Raw genomic sequence first — 12618 nt, 5'->3', positions numbered from 1 at the left:
TTCATTACTACACCAGTTGTTATGAATTTTCAACCTTTGCAAGTTTGCCCTCTGAAAGAAACTTGTTCATGACAATCAGTATTGAAATGACAAGAATAGTGTGCTGTTTGTCCCACTTTTATTGGACAATAGCAGAGAATTATCCTGCTAATGACTACATACATTAACATAGGCAGTACTGGAACAACAGACTCTTAAAAAATATCCTCTTTCCATACGACCCAGTTCAATAATAGTTTATTTAGTTAATTTATTAGGCATGCAATTTAATAATGTAGATACCTATTAAATCTCAACAATCGGTTTGTGGTAAAACTCTAAATGTTTGTTTTTTGATTAAGTAATTGTAAAATCCATGATTTCACAATCGATATTCTATTGGTTTACATCCCTGTAAAATTCTGCAAATGCTATTGAGTATAAAGATTAAGTAATGACTAATTTTTTTTAAATACACATCATTTGAGAATAATTAATAACAGATAAAAATGAATTATATATTTTTTTTTACTTCTTGATTTTGTGAAGAAACTGAAGGATTGGATAGAAAAAAAATTCACTCTGAATTCTGCAGTTATTTACCTGAGCGAGAACTCAGTTATCTGCTTAGTTTTATTCTCAAAAACTTCACTTTCATATCCAATAATTGACAACAAAAATTATTGTTAATAAATAATGAAACATTTCCTTTTTTAATAGGTTATAAAAGAATGTTAGATTTTTTGTGGACTTCTGAGAGGAAAATAATTTTATCATGGGTCTTCTACACTAACATGTCCCTCTGCCATTAATGCCTACATTCATATTGTAGGTTAGCTACCAGCTTCATAGACAGGCGTAATTTCTGTCAATTACGCCTTATCCCACCAGCTGTTGTAAATTTTCCCATAAGTTTCAGTATTTTTGGTTGATCAGGATGACAAAATATGATAATTTAAAAATTATTACATTTATTTAAAAATATGAGTTGGTTGTAATAAATCTCTAGTAGTATAGTTAAATAACATAAGTGATCTTTGTTGAGTTAGTTCATTTAATATGTTTGTTTGTCAAATTTAATGTTTGTAAATTTCATATTGTTCCAGGATGTCGAAATTTGGCATTTAGTTAAGTGAAAAATTAAAATTTTGTGATTATCAACTTGTGTGTGTGCATGCATGCACATGTGCATCTGTGTTGTGTATTTCTGTGAAATGATTCTATTGTTGAGTTGTATATTTTGGATGAATGTACATTCAGTCTGGTCAATATACTATTTACTTCAGCTATTACAATTAATTTTGTGTACTCCTGAGATTCTGTGTTGTTAATTTTCTGATGATTATGTTTGTTTTAGAAACAATACAGCATCCTTCTTTCATATGACTGTTAATTGTTATATATTTGTGTTTTGTATCTGATGTTCATGTGGTTTTAATTTTAGTCTATATTTTATTCAACAAGTTTTTGTTATTCTGGATGGTCAGCCATTAATCTGTACTAGATATTTTATATTGTAGTTCATCAATATCATTTTTGGCTAATGATTTGTGTAACAGTTGATGTAATAGATGTAAGAAAACTAAAAATTTTTCTGTTGTGTGTAAAGTGGACTTGCAATGAATTTTATATGTATTTTAAAATTTAACTTGTCAGCTTCTTTGAAATCACCGTACTCAAAATAAATTGATTTGCTGTGTTCATATTGTCCATTAAATTGTAAGTTGAAGTGTAATTTGTTAATGTGTATGAGAGCTATATAACAATGCCGTACTTGAATTCTACTATTTTTGTTGAGTGTTGATTTGGTAATACAATAAACCCTCGATTTTATGGAATTTGATTATAATGGACAGTTCTTAAGTACTTTCCATTTGCAGATAATATTTGTCCTTACTAAATCATAATACCAAAGAATTTTTATTGAGGGAATGAACTTTCAATATTTCGTTGTAGTCTGCTTCCCACTCTACCTCTACCTCCCAACCACAAACAGTGGTTTTTGACCCAGCACCTACATTATTAAGTATTGTAAACTTTTCAATAATTTTTATGTTTATTCTCAGATCTTTATTGTTTTGACAGTAACCAACTGATAGATGACTATTATTTTGAGGTTTACTCAGAACATTAGTTAAAAATATACACCAGCATGATTTTAATTCTAAAACAAATCATCACACAGATGACTATATCCAGTTCTTTTGGCTGTTAAAGTAGAGTTTTTATATATATAGTTAGGTGTCATACACTGTTTCCTGCCTTATATATCATGTTATCTGTACTTTTTTATATATTTTTTTTTACTGAATTCATTTACATTAATATTATATTTCAAATAAGAAATACATTTTTATTGAACAATCATTTCATTTATTTTTAATGTTCTGTCATTAGAGGCAGGTCCTGTCATGGCAGCTGCTCTCCACCTTGTACTGTCCTTTGCTAACCTCTTTGTTTCAGCATATTTTCCCTTTTCCATAATTCCATCCATCATCTGAAATCTCTTCCTTTCCTTCCATTCACCAAGCCTTTTTCTATTGGATCCACTAATAAACACCTTTTCACATAATCTCTTAGCCAGTTCCTTTTTCTGTATGCAATTACATTTAGCATTTTCCTGTTCTCTCTGATTGAAATTTATTGAATAATTTAAATAAATTAATAAGTAATAAAAGATAAAAAATAATTGTTTTAATTTGAATTTAATTAAGATTATCTTTGCCATGTTATAAAATTTCCTTGTTATAAAAATAAGGATTTGATAAAACTGAGGATTTACTGCTTTATCAAATAAAAATTGGTGGTATTCATAAATGAAATGTTTAAAATCATTGTATTCACATATGTGTATGTTTTCCCCCTCAACCTTTTGGATGTAGAGGTATGTCAATAATCAATTTTAAATATATTATTTATTGTATTAAATTAAGTCAGATAATTTTAAATTTTGGACATATTTTACATAATACCTTTGGTAATTTTACTTTGGTTTCTTCAGTTGACTTGGGTAGTAGGATTCCAAGTGCAAATCCTATTAACCATGGACCTGCTCTTGCATAAAATTGGTTATAAATCATTTCTGCATCAGTTTTGTAAAAAATGTTCCTGTGTAGATGGAAAAAAAATAAATTGTGATTTTATTTATTAAAGTAGTTTTTGTAATTTTATTTGTTTTTGAAATTTTAGAAATTAAATGAAGAAAAGGAATGAAATGAACAAGTTAAATTAGAAGATAGAGATTTATGCAGAATTATTTAAAAGAACTATTTTGACAGGCTGTTTGGAGGCATATAGGAACAGTGCTGTTTAGATATAGGAGTAGTGCAAGTATATTAAGGTTAAAAGTTTGTACTTATAGAAGGGAATAGAGAAGAAGAGTAGAACTAGAATATTCTTGTTAATCTTAAAACACACAAGAAAAGTAATCTTTCTTGTGTGTTTAAAATTACTTTCATTTGATTTTTTTATTCTAAAATACCATTTTTTAAAGGCATATTTAGTCACATATTTTGTTTTTTTAATATTTTATAATTTTTCTGTAGGTACTCTTGATTAGAAGGCTAAATTGATAACACTGAAATAGCTTTTAATTGTTGCTTAAGATCTATAGATTAGCAGAAAAATAATGAAATTTTAATTCTATGCCTTTTCCTTTTTTTTATAAAGTGAAGCATTGTTATTCAGAAATTCAAAAATATCATTAATCAGAACTTAGTAATTTAGTAAAATTGAGTCTCAGTAACTTAGTTTTATGTAATAAATAATCATTTATTCATAAAAAAAAAAAAAAAAAATAGAATAAAATAATATCCACCTCTATCGAACCAGATAACAGGACTTTATGATTTGTGCAACAGCATAATACTTAAGCAAAGAAGAATATTATATTATTGTATTAGTTATTGGTCCACTTTTAAGAAGATCTTCACATTAATTTATGTTAAATAAGATAAAAACAATTCCTGTTAGAACCAGGATTATTATTTAATCGGTTTTAAATAGCACTAGTTAAAAAGAAAAATAGTTTATTAATCTTGAATTTATTTATTCATCATTAAATAAAATTAAAAAAAAAAAAAATTATTACAGAAAATAATTAATGTATTTGAAAAATATTCTAAATTAGTAATCTTAATAAAGTTATTTATTTTTTTTAACTCTTTTTAAAACTGAACCTTAGTATTTAAAATTTTAGTTTATTTAAATACGTTGTCCTAAATTTTCTCTGTGTTCAAACTCAATGTGACATTAACCTCCTTAATAAGAAAAAAATTGTTTTTTTTTTTAAATTATCCATAAAAATTTCAACTGAAATAAATACGTAAGTATTAGATTTTCATTCCATAATTCAGATTTGCATATAAATTGGGCATTGGTCTGTATAATATGCATCAAAACATTTAAAAAAAAAAAAACATTATTTAACTGTAGTCAATTCTTATTCTTAGTGAAAGAGTATTTTTCATAGTGACGTTTAATTTTATACTTTGACCAAGTTTATATGAAAAAAAAAATCAGATAAAATTAATTTCATTTTTGTTTTGTGATACTTTGAAAAATCTTTCAACTTTAAAACAGATACAAGAAACTGTTGTATGAATTGTTTTTTTTTTTTACTATTTTGTGAGGAAATCTATACATTGAATGTCTAGTTGTAGAATTTTTCTTCTAGGTTGTATAATTTTCAAGTTATAGGATGTTAAAAACTGTAGTGTAATGTGAAAAATGTAATAAGTTTTAATAATTTTAGTTTAGACTTAATGATTAAATGTTTTTTCTGTTGTTGGAAACATCTTTGGAATTCCTCAAGTAAATGTAGTTCATGACCAATTGCGAATTTCTTTCACTTATCTGTTACAAACATATTTTTTTTAAATCTTTTTTCATATGTGGAAACAAGAAAAGGCCACATGGAACAAGGTTGGGTGAATAAGGAGGGTCCTTACCCTGCCTTACCCCTTTGATAATGGCCATCTTCTTTTTTATATAAGAGGTGATATGAGCAGCGACATGGTGCAGAAATCAACTACTGCTCTTTTACATTTTTGGGTATTTTCATCTAACTCTCAAACATCTTTTCAATATATTCTGGTAAAAATGCTGATTCACTGTCTGTCTAGAAGGAATAAATCTCTGTAAACAATTCCTTTCATATTGAAAGAAAAATTTTATATTGAATAAAAAAATAATGGGTTATTTGACTGTTAGTAGTTTTAAACTTCATCACTATGGAGTGGTACGAGTGCTGTTCAGAACGTACCTTACGTTTTGAAATAAAATACCACCTAAATAAAAAAATAAATTTTATTGTATTCATTTGAAAGGGACAATCTTAAACTATTTTTCTACATAGTTACCATTTAAATTGAGGCACTTATAACAATGTGCAAGGTTTTCAATTTCTTCTCTGTAGAAACCTGCCGCCTTAGATTTTTGGCGTCCATCTTGCACAAAACTTGTGATAACCAAACTTCCCTGATACAATTTCATGCAGTAAACTTCGTGAAATTTGGGGGAAATGAAGCGAGAGTTCTGTAATCATAATGTGGCGATTTTCACAAATCTTATTGTTGATTTTCATCATCAGTTCATCAATCACAAGGCTAGGCCTGATCACTGCGATCCTCATCATGAACATTGGTGCAACCATTTTTAAACTGAATGCACCACTGCCCCTCACTCCACCTTCATTCATTATCTCCGTACACCTCACAAGAGTTGCTGATGAATTTCAATTGGTTTGAGGTTTTATGCCAGAAAAAACGTAATCACTGAATGCACCTCACAACTCGCGGTATTTTTCTATTGAAGTGAACATTTCTATAATTCATGATAAAGTAGAAAAATTAGTCCACACATTATAACAGCTTGATGGGTACTGAGTTTAGAAACAGTTTGACACAAAGATGGTGGCTCTTTCCCCACTCATCTCCATGTTAGGAACAAACGTAAGTTACTTTCTGGCCCACCCTCGTTTAATTTTAAGTGTTTAAATGCTATGAGAATTCAATAATATGAGTTATTGAACTTTTATTTATTATAGATTATAATTTATCAAAAATTTTAACATTTACATTTTACTTTTCTAACTTTTAAAGATATATGTTTACTTACGGTCCTATAAATGTTGGTCGTAATTCGTATATATATGCTACACAAAATACGTAAATTACTGTTGCTAAGAACATAAGTCCTACTTCAACAAAAATAAAACGTGGCCATCTCATTAGAGGATAAAGTAAAATTGGTGATAAGACATACATTTGCATATCAGCTGATAGGTACCAGCTTGTTATGATGCACTGCAACAGAAATTTTGATTGAAATTATAAAAATACTATGATTTTTTTTTTTTATACCTAATCAGATACATGCATCAGAATGGCAACATATTCTTACAAAACTGATTGATAGGGAGCTGAAATGAAGGTGAAAGGCAAACTCTAATTCCAGAATTCTTCCTGCAGGGAACTTTTTCTTTTATTCTATTTAAATCATACGTGAGGACAACTCCAGTATTGACTTGTGAAAAAAAAACAAAAGAAAAAACTGACAACAAAGTTTAATACTTTCCTGGCATTGGTTATTTGTTCTTATATAGTGGAAAAATAATTGTACATGAAAAACCTTACATAATATCTCTTTTTTGGGCTGAAGGCTAATTTACGATGAAGTTTTATTGTAAAATCATCATTATGCATTTAAATAAACAAAAAAAAAGCTTTAAATATTAAAAAAATTGGTATTTTATATTTTTCTGCGTTCCCATCTCCAAAATCACTTTCCAATAAAATGTTTTGATTTTTTTACATCTACTATATTGAGTGAAAGCAACTAAAAAAAAAATCTATAACCTAAAAAAATGCCATATAAAAGTACCTAAAATTAATTTTTTGTTGAGGGTGAATTATGATGAAATTTTATTGTAATGTTACTAAAAGTTTATTATGTACCAAAAACATTTTGAAAAATTCAACAAAATAGATATTTATAAACTTTTATTGGCTCCCCCACCACCAATATTGCTTCCAAAGTATCTTTTTTAGGGTCGCTTGCACTACTCCATGCCTAAGAAGACATTTAAAGAAGTTTAATTAAAAAATATGCAATAAATTAAAAGGTAGTTTTTCAGTTCCTGGGGAAAGGGGAATTTTGGGGTAAATTTTAAAAAATGCTAAGATAAACATGCACGCATGTATTGAACTTAATATAAAGTAGGGTAAATGTTTGCAAAAATTTTGAGAAAATGTCTTAAAAACCTATTTTCACATCCTTGGAGATATTGTAATTTCTAGCTTAATACATTAATATGTATTATTAAGTGAAATTAAAAAAAAAATGATTTTCAGTTTATTTAAAAATTTATTTTCCATATTACTGCAGATTTTCTTATCAATCTTCTTTAAGTTTTTATGAAAATATTTTAATTATTATAATAATATCAAAATCATTACACTAAAACAATTCAATAATAGGCAATAATAAGGAGGAACAATTAAAAAAATCATTATATAATTTAAAAAAAAATTAATTAGGCAATGTGAATTATATTTTATCAGTCATATCTATAAGTTAGCTATGTAGAAGAAAGTTGCATGACTTAAGAGCAAGTTCCACAATAAAATAAAAAATGAGTCATGAAAATCAATGCATTTGGTTGATAATAAAGGGTTGTACCTACATAAAAAAAAATTATCTGCAGGTGAAATTGAGAACCTTCGCAAAGACTTCAAGAACTTAACCTTGTCTTGAAAAATTCATTAAGAAATCCATTAATGAATTAACAATAAACCATGTGGAATTATTCTGCTTTAACCAATAGTCCCTCTTGTTGTCTTCCAACAGAACAAGACCAAAGCACTTTCTTAATTGTATTCAAAATTAAAAGTTTACTCAAAAATATTGGTTCACCTATTCTTTTTCTTAACATATATATATATATATATAATTATATAATTATATAAATATATATAAATGTAATTATATATTATTTATTAATATTACTATATTATGGTAAATTATATTTTTATATATTATAATATTGATCTTTATCCACTAATGTGAGACCAATCCTGGTCAGAATTCAAAAGCTTCTCTAAAATTGGGATGTACTCCCAGGTAAGTCTCTAAACCATTGACTCCCTAAAATATTTATTATCTTTTTGAATACATTTTTATATTTTTTCTATTAAAGCTAATGTAGCAATAATCTAATTACAAATTAATAGTTTATGATTATTAGTACATTATAATACAAACCATGTTGTGTTGATCATAAATATTGTTTATATATGTTAGTGTTGCCCACCAATTTTTCTCACATCCTTTTTTATACAATAAATTTAAATAATGGCATTGAGGACCATTACACATGTGATCTATCATTAATACAATTAATATGATAACCAATAGTGGTGGTGTTAATCTGTAAAATAAAATTATAATTTTAATTTATTAATATTATAATCATTGACACTTCATTTTAATGTGAAGTATTGTAATGTATAAATTGAATAATGAGTGATATTGTTTCTGTCTTTTATCCAACAGGTTCTGGTCTGAATTCAGGCAGGAATTTTTCACTAGTTTCAAAATTTCCATTCCATATTTCCAAGTGCAACCTTTGATCTTATGTAGGGAATTAAAAATACAGTTGTATTTTTTTCAACTGATAAATTAATTTAGCACAGAAGCTTACAAAAAGCTGTGTACATGGGAATGTGAAAATGGAAATTTGTAGCGTATGAAAAATACCATGCTTGACCGGGATTCGAACTCAGGACCTTCGGATGAAAGACTGAGATGCTATCACTCCACCATGGAGATAGGTGGAGTGCCACCTATCTCCATGGTGTATTTGCTTTACATATTTCACCTTTTTAAAGTACTTATAATTCCTTTTCTGTTCTTTATCATTTTTATATCTTTAACATAATGGTTATTTATTACATTTTAAAAAGCCTCATTGATTGTGTTGTGTATTCTATTACTATTTTTAGAAGTGTTACCAGTAGTGTACACTTTTTTCATTATTGTATTGAATAAACGAGGCTTCCAAAAAATAGAATTTATGCAGAATAGTAATGTATTTACATTCTACAAACTATAAGACTTATTTTTTCTCGCTAGAAGTTCTTGTTGACATCAGATTAGGAAAATGTTACGTCGATAATATTCAGTAATTCCACTTAAATTTAATAATTTCTGTTCGCAAAACCAAAAAATTACCTTCCTTGATCTGTTGAATGGAAGGTATTAAAATGTTAAATGTGATTCTTTTCTTTGGAAACTATGTACTTTATACCCTGGCCTCAGTATGACTTGCTGGTCAGTGAAAGTTTGTAAAAGTTTTAAAGCTTGTTCTTTATTTTTAAATTGATTCATGTACAATATTCTTTTAAATATGCTGTAACTTTATAACTGACTACTAAGGGAAAAAATAAAATATCAGGTGGTTCATCTAATTATTATTAATCTGCTTTCAAGTATGTTTTGTCTTTGTGAACATGCAGGAATGTACATTTTTTATTGTAAGAGATTGGCTCTCAAGGAAAATGCTTTACAGTGCACATGATTCAAAGATAGTTAAAAAAAAATTGTTTTTTCTATAAACAGTACAACATTCCAAGTTAAGCTGTAATGTATTTGTGTTTTTATGATGTTCAGTATTATTTCACGCAATCATAATATTATTTACCAACTGATGTTGCAAGATTCTGTGAAAGTTAACTATTGGAATTTTATTAAATCTTTCTTTAACTGTGCAATTTTTCTTTACAATATTATTTTGAGGTCACAGTGATAAGCATGCCAATGAAATATTTGAATTTTCAGAAAAAATTATTATGTTATCATATTATATGTAAATCTTATGGTATATTATATTATTTTTATTAGTAAGGTGGATGAATTGTTGGCTATAAAAATATCAAATGCCAATGATTGAATTAAAATCATATGATTTAGAAAGAAACTTAAAAACTGGTGTACTAACTTCCTCATTTATTGATATCCAGTCTCTTTGTTTCTCCTAGGCTGCCCTTCATGAATTTTCGAAAACAAATTTTTATGTAATTATTTGAAATATGTTATGGTTTTGGTTCAAATTTTAAGTAATTTTGATCAGATGAATAAGCATCTCATCTTTTTGAAAAACTGAGAGAAGCTAGATTTAGTTTTATAAAAAAATAACATTAGTTAATGCTAATAATTTAGTATATACTAAATCATTTTATATGTAAATTAAATGTAATTAAAATGTGTAATAATAAAGATATTATTAATGAGAAACTGATTTTGGATAAGAAATGGATCAGAAAAATTATAGAAAAGTTTAAAGTTTTGGATTAATTCTAAATTACACCACTAGGTCAATATTGTAATATACTGATAATACTAATTTACTTTTAATGAAGTGACTGAGAGAATAATATATTCTCTGAATTTTAACTTTTAATTCTTTACAAGTTAAAAGAATTATAGCAGTACTTTAAAGGTAAAAACATTTTAATATTTTAATTGTAATATTAAGTTGTTGTTAGGATGAAATTGCCGTTATATACAATAAAACATTTTAAAAATATATTTATGTTTGTCCTAAAAGTAAGTGTACTGATTTTATATTTAATTATCTATTGGATTTATCTGAAATTACATATCTCCTTCGAAGTATGCCCCTTGAGAAGTTACAAAGTGGTTCCAACGTGTCTTCCAAACTCATAGCAATATCGGTAGTCATTTTCCTTAAGTATGTGTAGCTCATTGTTTACAGTTTTTAATGTTTTCCATTGTCTCGAAATGCCCCTTCTACTTCAATTTAAACTTAGGGAAGAGGTAGAAATCACACGGAGCTAGATCTGGGCTGTGGAAGTGGAGGAATTTTTTTCTTCACCAGAGATTCTCGAATTGAAAGTAAAGTGTGGACTGGTGCGTTATCATGGTGCAGCATCCAATCATGTGCAATGTCCATTCAGATTTGCTGAACCCGTTTTCGAAGTCTTTCCAAAACATCTTTGTAATAGGCATTATACTGTCTGTCCTGGAGGTACAAATCCTTTGTGCACAATGCACAGCTTGCCCCATTTTCACACTTTCATCGTTTGTTGATGAGGTTGGTCTTCCAAAATGAGGGTTGTTTTTAACATTTTCTTGGCCCTCTTTGAAAGCTTTGTGTCACTTAAAACCATAATTCACGATAGATTGGCATCTCCATAAGCTTTAATTTAAGAATTAAATGCTTCTGTGGCATGACTTGATAGCATAATGTTGTTCAATATTTTCCTTTATAGTAAAAGTAACGAGGTTATAAAACATGTTCATATACGAACAGCAGTAGCGTGCGACTGACTCAACCGTCCAGTTGAAACATGTATACACTTGCAACCAAGGTCACTCCCTATGTGCTGTTATACATGAAGGACATTTTACATTACCTTTTCGTCCGTACGAAAATCAGTACACTTACTTTTGGGACAAACCTCGTATGTATATATATATATATATATATATATATATATGTATATACATCAGAAAAAAGTTTGGAAGTGAGAGCAAAATATGTTCTCTGAGCATGAATCCTTGTTAGTTGAAAAGAAAATACATTTTTTATTTTAGCTTTATATGTAATACAAATTCTAAAATCTATTGATCTCCGTGGTTCAGTGGTAGTGTCTTGCCTTTAATCTGGAGGTCCCAGGTTTGAATCTCAGTCAGGTATGGCATTTGTCATATGCTACAAATTTCCATTTTCATATACCCACAAGCTTCTTTGTAAGCTTCTGTAGTGAAATAATTCATCAGTCAGAAAAAAATAATGCTAAATCTCACAATTAACTGTTATGTTCTTTTATTATTTATGCTGTATTTTTTAAATTAAAATAGCTTTTACCATGATTCATTCTTATTTTTCTGCTAAAGTAGTTAGTTTTCAAGCATGAAAACTATACTTAGTAGTATTTTTATAATTAATATTTATTGTTTTTCCATTGTTTTTAATAATCTCATAGAAATAATTCTGTTATTATTAATTGTTGTTTTATTTTCTTGAACAAGTTAAGTTTAAGAACTTGTACAATGTTGTTTGTGTACTTATTGGAATATTTTCAGTTGCAATGTTTCATCTCATTCCTTTTAAACCTTTTCTGCCATTTTAATTGCTGTAATTATTTATTTTTTACAACAATCTATTTTACTATCTTTTTTTTGTAAAATTATAATATGTTTTATTTTTGTTTTGTAAAAATAATTTTTCTTTGTTTTTTCCCAGTTCTGTTGTGGCGAATAAGAAAATTTAAAGTGGACTTCATCTGATGATCAGACAAAAGAACAAAAATTTTTCAGATGAGGTTTGTAGGAATTTTTTTGTATGAATTATTCATCACATAAGCTCAAAGCTTGTGCTGTGAAAATATGAAATGGAAATTTTTTAGCTATGAAAAATGCCATGCCAGACTAGAATTTGAACCTAGGACCTCCAGATGAAAAGTTGCTATCACACTGCTACTGATTTGGCAGAGTATAATTAATAAATACACTTCTTTTAATTGATAAAGTGGTGTCACAAAAACCTTTACCATTGTCAGAGGGTACGTCACTTGTGGAAGATCATAACAAGAAACAAAGTGGGTAGTAATGTAA

The 12618-nt window shown here is 27.7% G+C and overlaps 1 protein-coding gene across 3 annotated transcripts in view; it reads right to left on the bottom strand.

The window, feature by feature from the left end:
* The window catches only part of LOC142332232 (nose resistant to fluoxetine protein 6-like), a 58436-nt gene that overhangs the window by 16989 nt on the left and 28829 nt on the right, over positions 1-12618 (bottom strand). For 2 of the 3 annotated variants that reach the window (XM_075378528.1, XM_075378527.1), the window contains exons 7-9: positions 8242-8407; positions 6097-6284; positions 2952-3087 (exon numbers count right to left, since the gene is read on the bottom strand). In XM_075378528.1, coding sequence (XP_075234643.1) covers positions 2952-3087; positions 6097-6284; positions 8242-8407 — 490 coding nt within the window. The remainder of the gene's footprint in view (positions 1-2951; positions 3088-6096; positions 6285-8241; positions 8408-12618) is intronic. The other variant, XM_075378529.1, reaches the window with a different exon arrangement.

This window comes from Lycorma delicatula, chromosome 11 (assembly GCF_047948215.1).
Source record: "Lycorma delicatula isolate Av1 chromosome 11, ASM4794821v1, whole genome shotgun sequence".
Lineage (NCBI taxonomy): Eukaryota > Metazoa > Arthropoda > Insecta > Hemiptera > Fulgoridae > Lycorma > Lycorma delicatula.
Note: the sequence above shows the minus strand (reverse complement) of the source record. Positions and strands in the feature narration are given on the sequence as shown.